Raw genomic sequence first — 24,565 nt, forward strand, 5'->3', positions numbered from 1 at the left:
TGAGAAGGCTCAGTTCTGGCTGAGATCAGGCCTGTGACTCTACTCTAATAACAAGAAACAGCTGAGCTCAGCAGTCAGCCAAAGTCACGTAAATACTGTACATACATCTTATTCACAGCATTGTCACCGAGAAAACCCAAAAAAAATCTCACACCTCAAACACAGTCGTGTCTCAGAAGAGCATGAAGGATCCCCCCTCGAAACCAAACGGACACGCTATACCTTCAGGATGATTATTTACACTATTCACAAATGATACAGAACAGCTCATTTTCAAAATGCAAAAAAAGAACATTTTTGTGCTTTTCCTTATTACTGCACAGTATAATGACTATAAACAAACAAACAAAAAAGAATGAGTACATTCATTCACTCAGGATGTTGACATGTATTTTCAAGATCCTCCAGTATGGCAGTTGGTTGGAAATGACAGACAGACAATCACTAGACTACAGAATAAGACGAAAAGCCCAGAATCAGCAAAAACAAAAAATGAGATACACAGTGTTCTCACAGCATTTCACTCCATTTGAAGGTTTGCTTATGAACTACTTCTAAATCATTATTATTACATATTGGCTATTCTGCAATAAACATTCAAGTTCAAAGTGTCTGCATTTATTCTTACATATTTACAGTATATAAGTGTGGCATGATGTGTCAGAGTAGTTTATAAACAGACCCTCAAACACTGTTGGTTTCAGCATTCAGTGTCAGTGGCATCCGGGGCAGACAGAGGGGTGGGGGCTGAAAAAATGATTTCAACAGTACAAGCCGACATCTAGATACAAAAATAAAACATTCAGCATGTAAGGTCAAAGGCATACATATCACAAGTATACTGCAACAAGTGAGTTATCCGACACCGCAGTACATGACGTGCACTGCTGATGGAAGTGGTCTTCATGGCACTTTTGAAACAAGTTTCTGTCTTGCTTCACTAATCAGGCATCATTTTATCATTCATATCTTGGTTTTGGCACACAGACGTGAAAAAAAAGACACTGGTAATACTTAGCGTCTTGGTGATTTCAATCTTAGAGTAGGTTGATGTGAAACTTCTATGAAAACAGATTTTCATACATTAATAGCTATAATGAATTATAATAATTAATGTTTGTTTTTGTTTGCAAGCTTGTGCCTGATGTCATTTTTTTTGGAGTTACTGTTTGTCTTATCATTTTATCTAAATTAAAGTTTATTATGTACAGATAAACCATATATTGCTGCTCACTACAAGGTTAGCACAAACCAAAATGTGTCGACTACTGACTGCGACTGAGAGCGAAAATCAAATCATCTGGTCAGTTCCCGCTTTTTCCCCACTGTTGTTGTTGGTGCATCTCATTTCATCAAGCCCTACCTGCTTTTTGTTTCTGTCTTGTTCATCTTGACTCTCTTCTTTTTTTTGACTTCCATCTCCTCACTAACCCACAGAAAAACAATGTTGTGTTGATCTAAACGCCGACCATTTCATGGCACGGGACATTTTCATGGGCTGAATATATGGTCCCATTTGCCTGCTGGGAACATTTCCATTACCCCTATTGGCTTTGAGTTAAGCCAGAGGTTTCCATCATCACGACTGTAACTGTCACTTTGTTCTGTGTCATGTCTGTGGGACCTTGACTAACTGTGGGCTTAAGGGGAAATTTGCCCTATAAAACCGGACTGTGTAAATGTCTATAATGCAACATTAATGGACGCGTGTGTGTGGAAAAACCCTAAGGTGACAGTGAAGGACAAGGTGTTCATATATTGCAGTCCATTTTTTTAATTCTCTAAAACACCTCTCTTTCTTTCTGTCCCGCAGTGTCAGCCCACTGTTCTGGTGCAATCTCCCCAGACGACCAACATGGAAGTTATTGGTCATTAAAGAGTACATGGGGTGTAAGGAGGCAAATGAATAGAGCGATGGATGGCTCAGATGCTGTCATTACGGGGAGCATGCGGTTGGCAAAAATAGTGCTGACATTTCAGTGCTGCACTTTGCTCTCCAAAGATGTGAGTTATGGTCCCATATCCCTATGAGACAGTTTAGAGGCATTTGGCACACACACACCGTGCTTCCTGTGTACATAGAATACTAAATACCCTCACTCACCTGTACAAAAACATGTAGGCATGTACTGTATGTGCGCAGCAAAGAGGAAGAGTGAGAAAACGAACTAGAGAGAGGAGTTTTCTCATCATCCATTAGATTTGTGTTTACAGTTAGAATGACTTGTCTGATGAGTCACCTACAGCTTCAGATACTTTTACGATGTTCAGAATTTGTAATTTCACTTCAAGTACCTAGTTGGCAATCAGACCAACAGGTAATAGAGTGGAGAACAGATGGGCAGCAGTCTTGTTAATGTTATCCAAGAGGGGGAAAAGCATCCCACTCCTGCAGCAGTATCTGACTGGCTCTGCTTCCTCAGTTAATCTGCACAGAGAAGGCAGCCTCTAAATGCGTGTCCATCTTTGTCTCTGTCCACATCCTCTCTGCCTCCCATTCTGCTTTCTTTCTTTCTTTGCACTCCATTCTCTCTCCTCCCTCTTCCTGCTGCCGCTGGAGAGAGAGGCAACTCTGCAATGCAGACACAGCAACAACCTCAGTCCATCTGACCAATTAATGTGAGCCAGGATATGAGTGGCAGACCCAGCAGCCAGTCATAAAGAGAGACTTTTCATGGGGTGAAAAGGGGTAGGGTGGTGGGGGGTTGCCTGAGAGACTGACAGAGGAGATTAGGAGGGCTGAATAACAAATAAAGATGTAGGGAGATGGGAAGGAAGAGGGGAATGGACTGAGTGAGGAGGAAAGAGAGATCTATGTAAACAAAACAGAGAGCTCTGGAAATGGAAAAGCTCCCGTCCTCTTAATTTCCTCAAGAGTCACTGGCCAGCCTGAGTCCTATCACTGCAGTTCTTCTTACTCATCAGCTGGCTGAGATCCACCAGCTCACCCAGCTCCCCTCGCTCCAGGGCCCCTCTCAGCAGGGCCCTGCTCAGCCCGGGGGCGTGTTGCTGGGACACGTAAGCTTGGCCACTGGGAGCGGGCATGGAGGGTGGAGGCAGAGGGACAGGGACCATGCCATGGCTGCTGAGGATGTATCCTTCCGGGGCTGGCCAGCGCAATGGCAGCGGCTCACCATACTCCATGGGGGCGCTGGGTGCTGAGACCACCCTCCTGCGCTCAGGCGAGTCCTGGGGGGTCATGGGGTATACATATTCCCCTGCAGACTTCCTGAGAGGCGCTTTGGGTGTCCCCTTTCCTCCTTTTTCTTGCTTGCTCAGGCAGACATAGTGCTGGCGTGGAGTGTCATTCCCTCGGCCCTCACCACTGTGTCTCCCGCCTCCCCCCTGCTGGAAGAGTCTGGTGGTCAGGTAGACGGAGGGGGGTATGCGGCAGGGTGAACCCAGACCCACAGAGCCTCCCCCCAGGTACGTCTGGCTGGTGTCCCAGCCACCAGAGTTGGAGTCCGACAGTCGTAGGCCTCTGCGTTTCTGCTGGGGCGTGTGCTCTGGGGTGGGCAGGAAACCTGGGTCAAGTTCTCCTGACTTCACCCAGCCGTTGGGCATGACAAACAGGGTTTCACCGCCCTGAGAGCAGGGGCGCTCCCCTCCTCCCTGCCGCGTCACACTGAGCACAGAGCCTCCCATCCCGCCGGCATTACTCAGCAGGCCTCTTTCACGCCGCTGGATAGAGGACTGGGAGGCGTTGCCGTGGCGACGGTTGGTGGGCTTGTGGGCCATGATCCAGCACACAGCAATGCCGGAGAGCGCCGCCCCGATGGTGAACGCGGAGACTGCAGAAGCCACAAGCAGATTGAGGGAGACCAAGCTCTCCGGTTCAATCAGCAAACTCTGCTGCAGAATTCCTGAGGATTAAGAGACACAATTATGCAGATGACATTTAGTAGAACAGCACAATGGACATCCTCTCTCAGTGTCTGTCCACAGGGTGCAGTTTAAAATTATTATTATTATTACATATAGTGCTATTCTGCTACTAAATACTTAGTGCTTTCCACCTCACAAGATATAATGTATCATAATAAATCAATAACTATAATAATACTCATAAATGGTGATCATCATGTTCAGCTATATACGATTATTTTCTGCGATGATTATCTTTAAAGGGAGCTTCTCTCCAGACTGGCCTTGAGGCTCAACAGGCTCCAGGTTGAGAGAGGCCTGCACTTGTCATCAGCTCAGACCACGGCAGCTGACTTTCCTTTTCTCCTCTCCTCTCCTCACACTTTCCATCCTGCAGCCTGGTAAGTGAGTCTCTCCTCGCAGCATACCATTACCTCAGTGTTTCCACCCAGCTCTAATCACTCCCATCTGCAGACACAGCAGCACATGTCTGTCCTGTCTTGGCCTCTGCTGTGCTTTCACTGCTTGGATTAGAGCCTGTCAGGTCTGCAGCCTGGCACCGCTGACTTCTACTGCTATCAGTTTCTGAAAGCAGGATAAACACTAGAAGCCCATCAGTTTAAAACAAATGTGTATGAGTTTGCTGTTGTCTTTTGGAAAGTCGGATCTAGCTAAATGGATTTTATGACTAAAACAGGCAGAACAGTTCTGAAAGAATATGCTGGAAAGGAAATAATTGTTTTCTGGGTTTCCACTGACTTGAATGTGAATTTCAGAGCAGGGTTCAAAGAGGCCCTCTCTGGCGCTGCTGAAGTGACATCTGAGCCTCATCACAGAAGTGACATCAGTTTTTTATGCTCAGCTATTTTCAGCTTGCTCACTGGTTACCCTCGGTCAGTCCTCTCTCAGATGTTCAGCGTTGAGAGAACAAAGCCTCATAACCAGAAGGAAGTTCCATTTTCCGTTGTGCAGTGGTATTGTCTACCAGCAGTTACACTGCTCACATCCTCCCTAATTAAACTGTCTCACACCGGGAGCGTTTTGACCTGTAGGAAGTGAGGCTGAAACCAAAATCCCAGTTCAACTCCCACCTGATTCATCTCTGACAAAGACACCAAAACACTCTAAGTTGCTAATATCAAGGTTGAATGGATCTTGCTGAGCTGGGGAGGAAATCACATTACACTTTGGATAATTAAAATGTGCTAAATTACAGTTAATGTCGCAAAATACTCTCTCACTCAGAAGTATGAGTTTTCTTCCCCCAGAACAAAATATTCAGTGACAAGTAGACAGGTGTATTGAGGGATTCAGCCACTAGGTGGAGCTTGCCCTCAGTCCACCGTTCACAGCCAGAAGCATCCATGTCATAGTGCTGCAACCTACCATCACAGTCTCCTAGATGGGAGGTGGTGTTTCCATATTCCACATCTTGTTGAAAAGGCAGCCTGCATTCACAGAGAGATCACAAATAAGAACATCAAAGATTTCAATATGTCTCTTCATATACGTTATCGTGCCTTTAACTTATTACAGTTTTTCTCAGTCGCTTTGGTGCATTTCTGGAATCATCCTTAACATTTGCAAAACAGTAAGTGCATTTCTCGAAACAGGTAGTGCAAACGGCACAACACAGTGGATTACCTGCAAAAGCCCATTACTTGCTCAAAATCCTTAGTCTATCTCTCAAAAGCAAATCTTTATGTTATAGAACTTGTCAGTGCCATCAGAACGACAAGTCCTTGTGTCTTGTTTATGAACAAGCAAGTCAAAATGTTTAGCCATCTTGTCAATATAACAGTGTACTCTGTAAGTATTTTCTGATGTATACTCTGGCTAAGATTTTAATGACAATGATTGAAAATGCACAAGGCTGCACTTTTTTTGTCTGGCATATATCACTTTCACCAGTACAAAGTTATACATTGCAGGAGAGAGGACAGGAATCACAGCTATGCTTTTACTGTTTGTACTGTAATTTGTTGACAGAGCATGTCATTGTAAGAAGAAAAGAAAGAGACGGGACTGTTGCATGGGATACAGTACATCCCTTTGGCTGACGTTCCGGTCTGTTTTATCACAGATTGTCTTCCACATCACAACAGATATCTTCATCAATTCAGGGCACATTTACCAAAAAATTCAAATAGACATGTATAGAATGTCTATCTATATATACATACGGAAGCCCTAATCAAATATTCTTTTACTCTGTTTTCCTGTGATAATGGGATAAGTTTCTCGTGATTTCGAGATAACCATAATGGTAATTATAGTGCAGCTTGCATTATCATTGGTTAGCTCACTTGGTAGTGCACAGGACCTATAGGTTTGAGGTTGTGTGTTCAATCCTCACTGAAGACTAAATTTTTCTTTTTTATATTTTTCATAATCCTCTTCATCAAAGTTCTTATGAAAAGACTGTTTCACATGCTCACATTACTGTAAAGCATGTGCTGGACATGTGCGTTCTTGGTCCACATCCATCAACCTATGGACTTGTCATTTCCCCATCATTCCCAGGCAGAGGAAAGACCTTCTCATTCAGGGGAATACATGTAATGTTACACATTTCCTGACGGCTTTCCGAACCTTTGAAATAGCCTGTTGGGAAATGTGTGATTGGATTCCCCTCAATCTCTTCATAACAATTTTGCTAAAGAGGATAATACACACAAAAGAAGAAAAAGAAAGTCTACAAGAACAGGAGTCAAACTAATCAAACTGAGCCCTGTACTCTACCAACTGAACTAACCAGTGACACTGGTAATTGCTTTGAAATTATCCTAAAGAAACGCACCTGCCAGCCCCTGTATTGAGCTATGGTTTGTTATCTCATGATCACGAGAAAATTAATTATCCCATTCTCAGGGGAAAACGCTTATATATATATATATATATATATATATATATATATATATATATATTACTTCTCACTGCGTATTGTTACTGTTTACTGGTATTGAGTATTGGTATGAGTGTTGCAATTGTGATGTTGTTGTGGTCTATTCTTACTTTGTTTATGGTCCTTAAGAAACAACATTTCGCTTAGCTACAGTATATACACTTGTAGGCAAAGGATATGAATAAAGTATTTTAACTTTGATTTTTGCATGTAGTGACAAATGCAATGAACTTATGCCTAGATGTTTTGGGGGGTAAGATTATTCAGCAGAGACTGGTATAATTCATTATGATCAGTAGGACATAAGCAATTGATAATGTAGGAAACAGCAGACAATTGTACATAATCATTTGCATCAGTGTGTCAAGCCATTTCCAATTTGTTCAAAACAATGAGAAAGTGCTTTTATGATGTGCACAAGTGACGAGATGATGTGGAGGTTGAACAAATAGTTTTGAGAATTTCAATTCTGATCTGACAAATGCACCAAAGCAACTGAGAAAACTGTAACTATATAGCCTACAGTTATGTGATCTCTCATTGTGGTGTGTGATGAATGTTTACAGTCTTACTTAACTTATACCTGACTGAATATAACTGACTTTTTAAATGAAAATGCTCACATTTGCCACAAAGTATGGAAGAAAATGTGGTGCTTCCAGGCCTCCTTGTGATGTCCTGTTTCGTAATGTTGAAAGTGAGATTCTTGTTTTTTTGTTATTCTAGTAAAACTGAGTAGTTAGTGAGTCTAGTGTTTTGAACCATTTGTCGGTGGGTGTGATGGAAAGCACTGAGAACAGGTAATTAATCTGAGGTAATGTTTCATTTAACCGATGCAATTCGTCCAATGAGAGTGAGTGGAAGTTTGGTCCATCGTTTAAAATCATCTTCTTTTTTTTAACAGAGGGGTGTAGTTGAGGTGGAAGAGATCTGACATCTTATCAGAAATGCCTAAATATTTTATGTTGCCAGTGTGAAGAGGGAAGCAGGAGTCTTGAGCTGCAGAATACCACACATCTAGAGATAGCGGTAGTATAGTTTTGATATTTAGATTTTAGATTTATTCCAGTTTATTTTGTAATGAGAGATTATTGAGAAGTTATTAATGATCAATGTTTCCTGTAGTAACACAGATGGATTTATAGATACAATAGATAGATATAGATACAACATAAAATAGATAGAATAGATACAATAATAAATAATCTATGCAGATGAAAGACTAATTTTATGTTGTGAGCTGGCATTCTGGATTCCATAAATTTTATTGTTTTTTTGTATTATTGCTGAGAGTGGTTCGATGAAAATAGAAAATAGGGATGGTAAGAGTGGGAATCCTTGTCCGGTTCCCTGATGAAGTGTGAAGCTAGTTGAGGTTATCTGGTTTGTGATTACTGAGGCTCTAGGTGACGTGTACAGTGTTCTTATCCAATGGATGAACGACTCTCAAAAACCAAACTTGCGCAGGTTGCTAAATAGAAAAGTCCAGTTTACTTTGTCAAACGCTTTTTCGGCAACAAAACCATAATCATATCATTGATTATGGTTTTGTCTTGTCTTTGCTGCTATTGTTTGGCATTTTATTTAAGGCTGTATAGAGTTCTTCAGAAGTAAGAGGTGTGTCTAAAAGGTTGGCTTGTTCTCTAGGTAGTGTAGGTAGGTTCAGATTGGCTAAGAAGTTGTCTATTTCTGATTTGACATGCTTTGAGGAATAAACATTGCTATAAAAGAAAGATATTGTTTATGTCCTGCGGATTGTGGGTTATAGTATCTGTTGAGTATAGATGGAATAACTGCTTTCTCTTTTTTGCATTGTAATTGGTTTGCTAGATATTTATTTGCTTTATTTATCACAATCCTGTCCCGAGCTTGTCTGTGTTATATTATTTTGGCCATGCCTTCTCGGTGTTTTGATTTTGGTTTCTCTGTGTCTGGGTTTCAGTCCTGTCTGTCTGTGGTCTTGTATCCAGTCTTCTACTTGTTTTGTGTGGTGGTTCTGATCTGTCCTGTTATCTCGTTGTCTGCCTTAGTCTGCCAGTGCCCTGCTCGGCCAGCGCGGCTAGCCCTCCGCCTGTCCTGCCAGTGCCCTGCACTTTAGTTCTGTTCCTGTCCCTCATGTGTTAGTTTCCCACCACCATGCTTGGGTTCCGTCTGTTGGTTAGGTGTGATTTATGTTCTCTGCCAGTTTCAGTAATCTGATTTTTTTCATTCAGCTCTAGTCTCTGTTTAGCCTTCATTATTCATCCACATCTTATTTAGTATCTGTCTTGCCTCGTATCTTAGTTCTTAGTCCTGTACCTTAGTTCTTGTCTTAGTGTTCACTCCTGGTCGGTGTACTTCTGTGTTGTGCCCATGTCTGAGTTCTGCTTTACCTTAGCTTCTGTCTGTGTTCCTTGTTGGTGTTAGTTCATTTGTGATCTGTCCGCTTGTTTATATTACTCTGATGTTTAGTGTTGAGTAAATTGTGTTTTGTCTTCCCCCCCCCCCTCAGTAATCTGCCTGCCTGCTATTCTCTGTTTTCCCTTCTGTCTATCTGCCTCGTTAACCCTGATCCCAGTCACCTGTGTTGCTCCCGCCCTGCTCGTTAGTCACTGTGTATAAATGTCTGGTGTTTCTGTTCATTCCCTGTCCGGTCATTGTTGCATGTTAGTCCTGTTGGATTGCTACCATTTGGATGTACCAGTTCCTGTACTCGTGAGTTCTGTTCATGCCTGTTTGTCGTGCTTGGGATAAATAAACCCTGGAACTCAATCTCAGATCACAGTGTCTTGCATTTGGGTTCACTCCTGCTGCACTCACTCAGCAGTCTGTGACAGAATGACCGGACCAATTAAGAGCCCAGCAGACACTCTAAATGAGGAACAGACTGATGTGCTGAGGGAGCTTCTGACGCTGAGGAATATGTGGTATGGGGCTAGTCATGTTAGCCATAAGGCAGCTATCGTGTCCCTTGCCTGGAAGAGCCTGGCTGCTAAGCCAGGAGCAGCAGACTCTTTCCCTGGGTGGGTTTGTGACTTCCTCCACACCTCAGCCGATTCCCCCAGCCAAGTCCTCATCAGTTCCTCAGTCCGTTAGCCTGGAAATGGCTAACCCCCGGACCGCTAGCCTCCAGCCGTCCATTCCCCGGCCTGCTAGCCCTCAAAGGACTTGTTCTCGGCCTGCTAGTTGCAGGTTGGGAAGCATCCTCCTGTCCTGCCCGGCCAGCGCGGCTAGCCCTCCGCCTGTCCTGCCAGTGCCCTGCTCGGCCAGCGCGGCTAGCCCTCCGCCTGTCCTGCCAGTGCCCTGCTCGGCCAGCGCGGCTAGCCCTCCGCCTAGCCTGTCCGTGCCCTGCTCGGCCAGCGCGGCTAGCCCTCCGCCTAGCCTGTCCGTGCCCTGCTCGGCCAGCGCGGCTAGCCCTCCGCCTAGCCTGTCCGTCTGCCTGCCCCACCTACCAAGGACTCAGGGACGATGACTCTCCTGGCCTACCTGACCACGAAGGCCAGGGAGTCAGAGGCAGCACGGGCAGCTAGCCTATGGCCTGATAGCCTGGAGGCTAGGCATTCCCCAGAGTCCTCTTTTGAAGGGTTTTTCGGGTTCCCGTGGTGGTCATCAGAGGCGACAAGGTCACCATCAGAGACCCGTCTGCAACCAGCCTGATCCCTGGCCTGCTAGCGCTGCTAGCCGCCTGCCCGAACCCTGGCCTACTCCTGCTCCAAGGTCTCACTCTGTGGTCCTACTGACACCTGTTGCTGGTCCCTCATCGAAGGTCCGACTGACACCAGTTCCAAGGTCTCAGTCAGTGGCCAGACCGGTTCCTGCCCCCCTCTTGCTCCGTCGGTGGTCCGGCCGGCACCAGCTTCGCTGGTGGTCCGATCGACTCCTGTTCCCTCGTCGGTGGTCCGACCAGCACCTGCTCCGTTGGTTGTCCAGCCGACTCCGGTTCCTCGTGCTCCGTCGGTGGTCTGACTGGCACCGGCTCTGCCGGTGGTCCGATCGACTCCTGTTCCTTTGTCAGTGGTCAGACAGCCTCCAGCTCCTCGTGTCCGGTCCATGGCCTCCAGCCCTGCCGTCTCGCCCGTGGACCTCAGCCCAGCCACTCAGCCCGTGGTCCTCAGTCCAGCTCTGCCACTTGAGGACTCAGGCCTCCTACGTCGGCCTCCTGACCAACCTCCGGAGAGGTTCCGCCCTCAGCACTGGCCTCCTGCCCAAGCTCCTGAACTGTGTTCCCTCTGTTCTGCCTGGTCTCATGGGTCGTCCCCCGGGACGACCACCTCAACTGTTATGCCCTCCTGGTCTGCTCGGTCGGCCCCTGAACTCTGTTTCCCCCTTGCTCTGCCCTTGGGCCGCCCGCCTGAGGTTTCCCCATCTGGTCCCTCTGTTCTGCCTGGCCGGTGTGGTCGTCCTCCGGGACAACCTCCTGAACTGTGTGTTCTCCGTTACCCTCCTGCCCTGCATGTTAGGCCAAGCGCCTTAACTGCCCTGTTTCCTGGGCATGATCTGACTGTTGGGTGGTTCCCCCGGACTGTTTTGTTCCCTAACCCTGATTTGCCTGTTTTGTCTTCCTCCTGGACCTTGTGGCCCCCCTGTTCTGCCCGGCCTGTTGGGTTGTCCTCTGGGTCGGCCCCCTGAACTGTTTCTCCCTTGCTCTGCCCTCGGGCCGCCCGTCTGAGGTTTCCCCGTCTGGTCCCTGGACTGTGTGTTTTTTGTTTTTTTCTGGCCCGCCTCCTGTCCTCCCTCCACTTACCCTGGTCAGCCTGGACTTGTTTGTTTTTTCTGGTTGGTCTGTTTTTTGGTTGACCGTCTGGAGACGCTCATCGGTGGGGGGGGGTACTGTCACGATCCTGTCCTGAGCTTGTCTGTTATTATTTTGGCCATGCCATCTCGGTGTTTTGGTTTCTCTGTCTGGGTTTCAGTCCTGTCTGTGGTCTTGTATCCAGTCTTCTACTTTTGTGTGGTGGTTCTGTTCCTGTCCCTCATGTGTTAGTTTTCCACCACCATGCTTGGGTTCAGTTGTTTGTCTTCCCCCCCCCCCCCTCAGTAATCTGCCTACCTGCTAGTCTCTGTTTTCCCTTCTGCCTCGTTAACCCTGACCCCAGTCACCTGTGTTGCTCCCGCCCTGCTCGTTAGTCACTGTGTATAAATGTCTGGTGTTTCTGTTCATTCCCTGTCCGGTCATTGTCGCATGTTAGTCCTGTTGGATGTCGTGTTTCTACCCGTTGCTACCTTCTGGATGTACCAGTTCCTATACTCGTGAGTTCTGTTCATGCCTGTTTGTCGTGCTTGGGATAAATAAACCCTGGAACTCAATCTAAGCTCACAGTGTCTTGCATTTGGGTTCACTCCTGCTGCACTCACTCAGCAGTCCGTGACATTATTACTATATTGAAAATGTTCATATTTAAGTTGTTGGATAAGGAACTTTTTTTTTTTTTTTTTTGTGTGATACTTTCCAGTTGGGTTTTACACATTTGCTTAAACTGTACAGGAATGAGAATATTTGTTCAATTAAATTCATATGGCACATATTGCCATGTCATCCAGCGATGCATGATAGATGCCATTATTGATTTTCTCTTTTTTGCATGCCACTCCACAGGGAGGTCAGAGATCAGGGTTAGCTATACAGGTGACATGAGCTGGAATTAGGGATTGCAGTACTATAAACGTTTTACTTGGATGAATAACACAACAATTCTGGATATTATCTTATATATTTAATATTCATTAGAATATGAATTTATAAGGATATGGATAGACATTCTTTTGAAATTATTAATTGATCAGGTAACAAATTAAATCATGCTTAATGAAATACTACACACCCAAACATCTTTACTAGCTCTGTTGGCTAACAAAATTAAATATACCTACAAAATAAAAGTAACAAACTTTTACATATTCAGAACCAATATTTAACTAGCTAAATTTAAAAATTATACTATTTTACAGCTTTACTTGAACTCACTAACTAAAATAATTACAAAAAACAGACGGAGAAAGGAACGTGTGACTCCGTGGTTTCTTGCGTCAACAGTCTGTTCACTGGTACAAACACGAACTACTAAAAAAACATCAAGGACTTAACCAATCTCGTTTGTTAAAATAATAATGGGTAATTATAAGTACAGAATATTTATCACAATGTGCTTGTTTATTTCTTTACCCATTTACTGATAATTGTCTTTTTTATTATATTTGCCCAGACTTGATTTAAATTACTGAGCAACAAGCGTCACTGTCCTCTTTATTTCTATTTTCTTACATGTATAACTATGTCCAGATGTCTCCTTGAGGTGGCATTGTGGAATAAACAAAAGTCTGAAAGCACAGGGGCTTGGGTCCTCGTCTCTCAAAGTACAAAAACCCTCTGCCATTGTTTTATAACATTTATTCCCCCTAGTTTACATGAAGTGAAATACAAATTCAACATTAGCTTTGTTAGCTTTCTATGTACGACATGCAAGAATGTTGCAACTTCGCCAATAAAACTCCACAAACAGTACCTTCCTGAGTTTTTCAGACAGCAGGTATCCAAAGGTGGGAAACTGTTCAGTTGTGTGTGTGTGTGTGTGTGATGTCCTCACCGTGTGCCTGGTCTCAGGAAGGAGCAGGTGCTGCCTCTGGTCCAGCCACAGTATGGGTCCCTGGAGGCTAGACAACTCCTCCAAGCGCACACACACACACACGTGTTAGACATGGGAACAAGCGATTTTAACTGCAGAAGTTAGCTAGCTTCCCGTCTAGCTGGCTAACAAGGTAACTAATTATGTAGTGGGCCATTATAACCCTACAATATGAAATACTGTATGTCCCTATGGACCTGGCCTTTATATGTTTTGAAATGTGTGTGGAGAACCTGTGAAATGCTAAATCCTCATCTGGAATTCATCTTTATACACAGCAGTCACTATATTTTACTACAGTTTCCTGTATCCAAGAGTGATATATTGCTGCTGTGGGAATCAGGTTCACAGTGCTGAGTTCAACTTCAAAAGATCTTTCCCATATGTGCAGCAATAAACAAATGCCTTCTTGGTATTTATAATGAGTCATCCATCTTATTACAAGCTCAAGTCAAGACGATCTTGAAGCCTTTTGTGTCAAGTTAAATACTATTTCCCAAGGATAGAATTCTCCCAAAATAAATTTTAAACCAAACAAGCTATCTGTAGTTCAGCAAACACACATGCCATCTATCCCTTGCTGGCTGAAAAAACAGCAGAATTGCAATATATTTTACTGGGACAACTGCACTAATATGGAGTGAAAGTAGCAAGTTGGCCAGTAAGTAGTAACTTGGCTAATGGCCACTGCTACAGTCAAACTGACCTAATTATGTGCCAAAGAAACACGGAGAGAAAGGAAACTACTCTCCAAAACAAAATCAGGTGACTGCATGTCACTTACTTCATGCAGCGTGAGTGCAGGTGGCAGCGAGAGGTGGGCAATCGGATCAGACAGGAGGGGAAGGCCAGCAGCAGAGTATAGCTGGTCCGGTCCAGTGACAGAGACAAGAGCTGGCGAGCCTGAGGAGAGTCCTCACCACACCTGCAGACATAGTGAGGCACAGATGTGTGAAGACAGGAGGCAGAGGGTAATGAGCCAACAGCGGGAGGTCAGTGTACTCTTTTTGGCCCCAGACCAATCTGTGACAGGGTCAAAGGCCTCATCTGTTGGTACTTGAAGACAGACAGCCTAGTGCCCTAACCCTCATACGAATGGTCACAACATCAGCATATTAGAGTTTTATCTAGAGCCAGAGCTGTGTGGTGGGAAGAAATAAACTCTCTTTTGTGTTAGCTGCTGTTGGGTAAAGCCAAAATCCCAATGTCTTTGTTTTTTGATGGTCTTTTACACTAACTAAATCTAATTTGCAAAGGTTTTCTGGTGCTACAAAAGATTGGATCACATCAAAACAGGCATAATTTGTATAAATGATCACCAATTCAAAAAAGCAAAGATGCTTATTTTCATCAAGTCAAATAGAGCTTAAACATTTAGTTGATCAATCAATATTTCTGTTGAACTATTTTGATAATATTTTGATTGTCTTTTTTAAAATGAAGTTAAAATGCCAAATATTCTCTGGTTTCAGCCACTCCAATGTGCACATTTTATGCCTCTCTCTGTTGGATAAGATGGTTACAGTTTTTCTCAGTCGCTTTGGTGCATTTGTCAGATCAGAATTGAAATTCTCAAAACTAATTGTTCAACCTCCACATCATCTCGTCACTTGTGCACATCATAAAAGCACTTTCTCATTGTTTTGAACAAATTGCAAATGACTTGACACACTGATGCAAATGATTATTACTACATTATCAATTGCTTATGTCCTGCTGATCACAATGAATTATACCAGTCTCTGTTGAATAATCTTACCCCCCAAAACATCTAGGCATAAGTTCATTGCATTTGTCACTACATGCAAAATGGTTGAACACGTTATCAAAAATCAAAGTTAAAATACTTTATTCATATCCTTTGCCTACAAGTATATACTGTAGCTAAACGAAATGTTGTTTCTTAAGGACCATAAACAAAGTAAGAATAGACAACAACAACATCACAATTGCAACACTCATACCAATACTCAATACCAGTAAAAAAAAAAAAAAAAATATATATATATATATATATATATATATGTGAGCATGTGAAACAGTCTTTTCATAAGAATTTTGTTGAAGAGGATTATGAAAAATATAAAAAAGTGAGTCAAAATAAAAAATTTTGTCTTCAGTGAGAATTGAGCACACAACCTTAAACCTATAAGTCCTATGCTCTACCAAGTGAGCTAACCAATGATACAACAAATCACACTATAATTACCATTATGGTTATCTCGAAATCACGAGAAAATGATGAGTAAAAAAATATTTGATTAGGGCTTATATATATATATATATATAGACATTCTATACATGTCTATTAGAATTTTTTTGTAAATGTTTTCCTGAATTGATGAAGATATCTGTTGTGATGTGGAAGACAATCTGTGATACAACAGGCAACAGTCCTGTCTCTTTCTTTTCTTCTTACAATGACATGCTCTGTCAACAAATTACAGTATGAACAGTAAAAGCATAGCTGTGATTCCTGTCCTCTCTCCTGCAATGTATAACTTTGTACTGGTGAAAGTGATATCTGCCAGACAAAAAAAGTGCAGCCTTGTGCATTTTCAATCATTGTCATCAAATTCTTAGCCAAAATGTACATCAGAACATACTTACAGAGTACACTGTTATATTGACAAGATGGCTAAACATTTTGACTTGCTTGTTCATAAACAAGACACAAGGACTTGCCGTTCTGATGGCACTGACAAGTTCTATAACATAAAGATTTGCTTTTGAGAGATAGACTAAAGATTTTGAGCAAGTTATGGGCTTTTGCAGGTAATCCACTGTGTTGTGCCGTTTGCACTACCTGTTTCGAGAAATGCACTTACTGTTTTGCAAATGTTAAGGATGATTCGAGAAATGCACCAAAGCGACTGAGAAAAACTGTAATTGAATACCTTTGCATTTTGTGCTTTGGAATTAACTGTAATAATTACCTCGGTCTCTTTTCATTATTTTTGACAATATTTTGACCCAGCGGTTATTATGTGACTGATTCTAAGTTTCAACTGTATGTCAAAAAATCTTTTAATCTTTTAATTAAACTCTTTTAATTATATATGTGAATATCTCTGTAATAGCTATGATCAAATAAATAACTGAATAGGCGTTTACTCAAAGCTGCACTTCAAAAATGTTAAAATCAGACATTTAAAGTAAGTGTAACTGAACTCCTGTTCTTAGATAAAAAGCACCTCTGCTCTCTAGTCCTCAAATGGAGGCAGGCAACATGAGACCTGAGCTACTTGGAGCAACATGCCAAATGTACAATTTATTGGAGAGCAAGGACAAAAATGTACTCCTACTCACTTGTCTGGGTTGAATCCTTCCACCTCCTCAAGAAACACACTGCTGTGGGAGACAGAATCTCCACTGGGAATCATCAGAAACTTCAGAATAGTTCCTCGGGTGGAGCCCAGGAACAAGACCGTACGGTTCTTATGTGGACCAGCCTCTGTGTCGACCACCATGGATGTCAGCTGGTACCTAAACAGACAGACAGACAGACAGATAGATAGATAGATAGATAGACAGATAGATAGATATAGATATAGATAGATAGACAGCCATAATGCATATTTTCAGATTTACACTTGTCATTTTTATGCCATTAAAAATTCAGCATGGGCGCTATCAAACAACTGAGTCAGTATATGTACCGGCCCATAGTCTTGACCACCCAGGGTCTGTGCCCCAGTAGTGGAACGGTCTCGTCCATCAGTGGGTGGGTCTTCACAAAGTTCAACACCTCATCTGGCAACGTGGTAGAGGAGCTAAATCTGGATCCCTGCACTGCACATCCCCCTGGTCTGCAGATGGGAAAAGAAACATAAACATAGAAAGTGAGGGCTGAAGAATGGATAGATAGGACAGAGATAGCGATAGAAGTCCAGAGAGAGCAAGAAGAAAAGAGCCAGAGGAGTTCTTTATGTGGCTGCTGGAAGCTGTATTAGAATATTTGCTGAATAGTAGTGAAGTTGCTGTGTGATTGACAGTTGGAGCTTATAGCAAGGGAGTAAGTAGATGTCAGACAGATGCTCAGGACAGCAGCACTGCAGTATTTTGCCCAAGCTCTGCTCACATAAAATTTCTATAACAATGCCAACAATACCTAGGTTTGGGCACTGCTTCATCGGGTACGGGAGTCCAAATAGACTCGGGGGATTTCTGCTCTTTAAACCGGCCCTCAAAGACATGAGCGAGCTGCTGCATGTCAAATACACACACCGCGGAGCCAGGGATGCTAGCAGAGACAGAGAAAAGAAGACAGTGATGTAAAAAATTATGTTTGTGCTTCTTTGTGTGCTTCTTTGTGTGTGTCTCAGTACCTGTTTGGTGGCGTGGAGAAGAGACCAAGGATGACGTCTCGTCCCTGCATGTGGATGATGTTGCTTGTGGCGTGTAAGAGGTTGAAGTAAAAGTGTGAATCTCCCGGGACGGAGCAGTTGAGCCGTGCCTTCAGGAATGTGGTCCACTGCTTCTCGAGGACACGCTGAGAGCCACCCAGGTCTGCCTTACACACACGAGCCACACGGGACACCATCACCTGGGGTAAAATGAGTGAGGTAAGTAAAGTGGAGGGATAATAAAATAAAAGAAGAATTAAAGTAAAGACAAAATGAGAGCACCTTCTCTAGATGATGAAACTCCATGGCCATCTCTCTGAAGAAGAAATAAATATGAGGACCCCACTCCATGGAGCTCACAAAGTAGGGCTCTGAAAATTAATATAAGAAAAACACTGTTAGACAAACACACACACACATACAGAACAGCAGCGACGCAGTGCTGGAGGCCAAACATAACGCTCCACAGTTCTTGAAATGGCGCTGTGATAACAGTCACATCAACATGGACCGCTGCTGTCCAGTCGCTGTCGCTCATTTAATATTCATGTCCTGTTCCATTTATCATCATAGACAAGGGGATTCATATTATTTGTCCAGCACTGTTCCAGCTCTGACCTGACCATACTTGCTTTTTTTTCTCCATGGAAAACAGGCTCAACTGTGCAGTTTAACATTTGGTAAAACCTTGAATCTGTCCAACTAATCTCAATATATCACTCTGTCTGAGGGTGTTCTACTTATAATGAATCTATTAAATGCAAGACTAATCATCTTTGGTTCCCTGAATGTAGCTTATTATTTAGCTACTAGAATCATCTTATTCGGCTCGTGAGCCACTCATGAAAAGACAGACACAGTCATTTCATTTCCTTTTAGTAAACTACTGAAGAAAATGGTGATGGTTTCTGTTATGTGCTTCCTGATTGTCTATTGAAGGTGTCTGGCTTTGGAGATCATTTATGTGTCTGCTTCTAAAAGTACCTCTGAACCATTTGGAGTCGTGTTTGACTGTGCGGAGGGCAGGGCTGTCGCCGAGGCTACGATAGATCACCGCATCGATGGCCAGGAAGTCTGTCACAGTGCCCGTAAAGAGACTTCCATCTGAGAGCGAGGGAGATGCACAGAAAGAGGAAAGGAGGAGATTAAGAAGAAGAAGGGGAAGATACAGATGGAGAGATAGCACAAGGTCAGGAAGATTAAAACCAAACAGGCAATGCAGCGAGAGGTCTGACAATAAATCATTTTCAAAGGTAAACACAAGGGCAAAGGTGTTTCAATGTCTGGAGCTGAAGACTGAGCCTGCTGTCTGCTACAAACCCTGAATTCTTCATCTCTAGTGTGCAAACAAAAGACACTACCTGCAAATAAAGCCACATTGGCATGACGTGGATCATATGGGCACCGTGCCATCCCACTGACAGGCTCTCCCACCATTTCTAGAGTGTCTCTCTGCAACAGGAAAAAAAACCCACAGATAAACAAACAACAAACTGGCAGATACACAGAGAATGACCAGCTGACAGATAGATGGATACTAACAGTGTAGTTGGCACAAAGCGGGTTGAAGGCGTTTGTTCCACATACAAACAGGCCACCATGCTGGCTGAGCAAAACCTTGATGAAATTACGGCACTCTCCCTGTAGAAAAAAACACAAAAAGAAAAGATTTAAGATGAGGAGAAGGCAAAGTGAAGTACACAGTTTTGAACCAAAGCTAAGCTCAAAACTACCAAGACTGCCAGTGTGAAGTATAACTAAAAACAATCCTTAGAGGGAATAACGCCCTCAGCCACACTCCATCTGGAGGAACAATAGGATGGAGGCTTTATAGATGTCTTCAAAGTGGAGGCTGAAACTCAATGACACTGGGCAGCCTCTCATTTCCTTTGTGACAGTATTTTACAACAGTATCTGGTGACATGAAGCTGCAAAGGTGGAAATATATTTGATGGAACTTGAATAAAACTGTGTAGGTTGATGTTTTGTTTATAAAAAGGTAAATTCAGTGCTCCTGATATTGAATGATGCTAGTTAATGTTACTAGCTTACAGTATGTGTGACAAACAAAGTCATGTTTTGTTGTAGGACATTTCATTAAGTATACTGGAATTGAGACACCAAGTATATACCAAGTATTTTGCACCTCATTGCACCGATTGCCAAATGCTAACAAAACAGTGCTCTTACTTGGGATTGAATTACACATGCTTATCAATTCCAGTTTGGTGGGTTTGACCTACAGGGGATAATAAGTGTTAATTTCTGGCAAAAATGTTAGTTTAAATGAGACTGAGGAATTTTCCTCCCGATAATATATTGGTAAAAAATGTTCTTTTTGTTATACTATGACTTTATATATATTTTTATACATTTTTAATAGCAGACTTTCTGACTCACCACAGGAAAAGTAAGTAAAGAAATAGTTTGTTGTGTTGGGAATATGCTTATTTGCTTTCATACCTAGAGTTGGATTAGAAGACTAGAAGTCTGTAGGCCTATGGTGAACGTGTTATTGGAGCCAGCAGTTGGTTAGCATAGCTTAACACAAAGACTGGTAGCAGGGGGAAACAGCTGGCTCTTTCCAAAATTAGCAAAAACTGCCAGGCAACACCTCTAAAACTAGTCCAGCATAATTATTTTAAACTTCTGTTTTGTGCAGATTAAACAAACAGGATTTAATGTGTTAATTAGTGAGTTTTAGAAGTACTGGTAGGAAGCGCCAGGCTAGCTCTTCTCACCCTTTAAGCTAAGATAAGCTAATCAGCTGCTGGCTCCAGCTTCAGATGTACCGTACAGACGTGCAAGTATTATTAATCTTCTCATGTAACTCTCAGCAAAACAGCTTTACCCAAAAACTGATCCTTCAACATTTTGAATAATCAATGGATATTAAAGTTGAGGTGTTTCAGTTCTGTTCAGTTCCCAGAAATTGCTGGCTTACTTGCACATGAAACAGGGCCCAAGTTATTGTTATTAGTTCTACCTGTGCTTTCCCTGCTGTGACATTTCAAAATGTCTGCTGTTAAAAAAAGTCTGTTCTTGGACTGCACTAACTTTAACTACCTGATGCTGCACATTTACCTAGGCTATATATGATATTAGACTGTAAAGCTTGAGGGCGGAGTCTAGTAACCATTCTACTGTATGTCAGACTATTTACAGTTGCATTAATAATGCCATTAGTGCTTTAAAATTTGAAGTCTTTATCTGAGTTAGCAGGCTTCAGCTAATATTTTTTCACCTTTCTATCTTTTGTCTTCTTCCTCTCATGCTGTCACCATCTCTCCACCTCGGGCCAGTCTTTTTCCTCCTGTCCTCTTTTATCAATTCCTTTTTTTCGCTCCTACATCTTTCCTTCTCTCATCTGTGTTCTTTGAAGCAACACATCTTTTCCTTTTGTTGTCTCTCTGCCTCTTCCTCACTTCTACTTACTGATCCTTATTTGTTTCTACCCCAGCTTTTCTCCGCCTACACACATCCCGTCCCTACCTATATAACTCCCTTCATCAACTGATTTCAATTACAGTTTGCCTTTTTCCTTTTCCACATGTTCCACCCAGATTGGATTTTGCCTGTGGCACAGCTACATTTATACAAAAAAGCATATATTTTGGGGTACACCCTGTCAACTGAGCTACCATCCCCTCAAAACTTTCTCTTTTGTAGAATCACATTACCTTCATATGTCAGAACACTGACAACTATCCCTTTACATACACACATCATTGTTCCACTTTTCAGTCTTTCCCACAGGCCTCAAATGAGATATATGAAGAAAATTGGCACAATGCAGGTATGCAAGAAAATGACTTTCAAGCTTCATGGACATCTTTTGGCCTTTTCACTGAGCTAGCATGATTAAGTGATGTGCTGATTCTGTATCAACAAAATCAAATTTGTGTAAATACCGTATGCAGGTGCACCCACAGGAAATAAGGTTTCTCTAACAGCTGTTGTGTCTGTCCATGCGTGTGATAGTGTAGATAGTGTTGATGCAGGTAAGAGTGGATCTCAAAGTCAGCGTGTTGTGTACGACAAGCACTGTACCTCATGTTTGCCCTTCATCCGGCACACTCGAATGTCATTCTTATTGGATTCCCAAGTCCGTTTCTGCCAAAGGAATGAACCTCAGTGAGAATATTTTTGCGTCTGTGTGTATGTGTACGTTATCAGTTATTAATGCAAGTTTGGTTTTGTGTGCACGCAAGGGAATTGGTCTTACCTTGCTATAGAACATCTCATCACCTGCCATGTTATCCAGCTCCACTCTGTACAAGTCATCTCTACAAAACACACAACACAACAAATCAGTGCCAATTCAATACTGATGAAATCTGATATAAAACATAAGCAATGTGTAAGGAAGGAAGAAAGAAAGCAAATATTTTTATTCATTTCAGAATAAAAACTGATTTATAAATTTATATTTAGAATTTTATCTAAGGGTAGGGGCTAACAAAGCTATAGCAGCTTGTGTTAACGCTCAATTGGCAAAAAGAAGAGTTTGTGTGAGTATATGTGAATGCATGATCGATCTGTGTTGTACAAAACAGCAGCCGGCTTAATTTATAGTTAAATGAAAAAAGAATTCTCACCACACCATTCCTACAACCTGTTTGTGTTTTTTTGTGACACAAATCTGTTCTGGTCAATCAAGCAAATGCCATGGAATTAAAACTGTGTATATATGTGAAATGTTTCACAGGGATTATATCATTTATTTGTGTTATTTATGTGGTGAGTTTATTAGTCTTCAGGTTTGCATGCATCTTCTTGTAGGGTCAGAATATAATGTTACATATTTATTGGGATTTAAATGAGCCTTGTATTTACATTGTTATATACAGTATATTCAGCTTTCACCAGGAGGGACAATATTTTTCCCGGAGGACCAGATTTGGCCCGGGTACCACTATTTGCTGTGAGGCAAATTTTCAATATATCATGTATAAGAGTGATGTGAACAAACAGCATTCACTTGACATTTAACAACAAAATTGAATACAACCTCACAAACTGAACATGTCCTCTACAGTGACAGCAGATGGAAGCTGTGGCATCAAATGAAAAGCAAAAGGATATTAATGCGAGAGCCTCAGTAACACACAGTTGGAGGCGGTTGCCGTTGGTTACCTGGCTCCTATGTAGAGCGTGCGGTTAACTTGGAGGACCGTCTGGATGTGCAGCTCCTGTCTCTGAGCTGAACGATGAGCTCTGCCCAAGAACACTGGATACCTCCGCACAACTGACATGAACACACAGACAGACAAATAAGAGTGAAACGCTTACTAAAACATGCTAGAAATGAAGCACCGTCTCAAGGATACTTAGACAGTTGATGACAAAGAAAGTACTTTTTCCATCTATAGTGACCCAAAGAAGGCCATAAAACAGCTTCTATAACCTTCACTTTAATAGTGTCTTCACTCATTCTTGATGCTTTGGTTTAGGAAAGCAAAGATAATGGGCAGAGATGAATGGTATAGCAGTGAAAGCACACAAAATACTTTTATCCTCTAAGTGCTTTTTTTGTTTGCTTTGTTGCTTATGTTGGTGCATGCAGCTCCATCATGAGAAAAACTGTGTGCAATCATTATTGTTATTTCATTATGAAAAAATGCATTCCATCCCGCTCCCTTCCTACATTTCATATAATGAATGAGAGAGTGTAGATGAGGTGGAGGGAGAAAGTGGCAGTATCCGACTATGCGAAAGTTTCGAAGAGGAGGACAACTGTCTCCACAGGGAGCCCTCATCATCAGGAGACAGATTGGGAAACTGTCTCATTGTCCTTGACTGTAGGGGAGGGAGAGAGGATGTAGCAATCCATCTCCACCTGTCTCCTCCCCTTCTCTCCTCCACCCCTCAGCCTTCTCTCTTGTCATCTGTATCACCACATCCAATCAAATTTTCTCCCACTTTTTCCACCTTCCTGCACCTCTCCACGCCCTAACTATAATTTCTCCCTCTTTCTTATTGTCTTTATATCCTTCTACCGCTCTCATATTTATTAAACTACTATACTGCCACTGAGAGAGGGACTCAAGTATCTTTATATACCTGTATGCCCGGGTAGCTTGAAAGAAGCCTCACACCAAGGCTCTAACCCTTGACCCCCGATTTCCACATCCACCATGGTGCCATTCATCAATGCTACACATACAGTCATGCAGTCACACACATACACACACACACACACACACACACAGTGGGAAGGAAACATACCCTCTATGGGGACGTAGCTGAGTGGACTGGGTTCCTCTGGGAAAGAGCCATCAGCCACTTGCAGCAGCAGGAGAAGAAATGTGAGGGGAGGAGCCACGGTCGCCATGGCAGCAACACACATGCACTGTTAATGCAGAGAGAGGGGAGAGAAAAATGTCATTGTTGTGTACTCAATATTTTTCTGTGTGTGAATGTACAAGAGTGACATTTTGACAGATTTCTTAATCAGCAGGTACGTGTGTATATATGTATGTGTGTGTGTGTGAGGACAGGGTCACAAGTGCAGCAGGGTGCCTGCTGTCATCAACCTGGCTTCAGCAGGGAGCCAATGTGTTTCTATTGTCTGCTTAGTGGTGTAAAGGGGATCTATTGTCAGAAATGTCACTCCATTGTCGAACAGTTTGAATTGAAGGGGATTCTCACAGTCATAAAACACACAGAGAGACAAAAACATTCACAGGATTACAAAGCCACTTTTGGTGGTAATGTTCCTTTCACTAATTGTCTTTCTTTGCGGACATATGGAGGTTATTTTACTGGTAATTAGCGACAAAAAGGAATAGATGGTCTTTATAGGGAATAACTCGGGTAAGCTGGACAATGTCTTTCTAAAGGTCAAA

At 42.7% G+C, this 24,565-nt stretch overlaps 1 protein-coding gene across 1 annotated transcript; it reads right to left on the minus strand.

Annotated features, from left to right (window-relative positions):
• LOC123973062 (semaphorin-6B-like) lies at nt 1-24,066 on the minus strand. Its single transcript, XM_046052918.1, has 16 exons — nt 23,946-24,066; nt 22,854-22,965; nt 21,943-22,003; nt 21,768-21,830; nt 19,260-19,358; nt 19,079-19,169; nt 18,702-18,821; nt 18,000-18,088; nt 17,700-17,917; nt 17,483-17,614; nt 17,031-17,180; nt 16,681-16,857; nt 14,156-14,296; nt 13,333-13,410; nt 5,251-5,312; nt 1-3,863 (listed from the first exon to the last, which is right to left on the minus strand). The coding sequence occupies exons 1-16, from the start codon at nt 24,064-24,066 to the stop codon at nt 2,878-2,880; spliced, it is 2,700 nt and encodes an 899-aa protein (XP_045908874.1). The 3' UTR covers nt 1-2,877.
• Nucleotides 24,067-24,565: the final 499 nt, after the last annotated feature.

The sequence above is a fragment of the Micropterus dolomieu genome, linkage group LG06 (assembly GCF_021292245.1).
Source record: "Micropterus dolomieu isolate WLL.071019.BEF.003 ecotype Adirondacks linkage group LG06, ASM2129224v1, whole genome shotgun sequence".
Lineage (NCBI taxonomy): Eukaryota > Metazoa > Chordata > Actinopteri > Centrarchiformes > Centrarchidae > Micropterus > Micropterus dolomieu.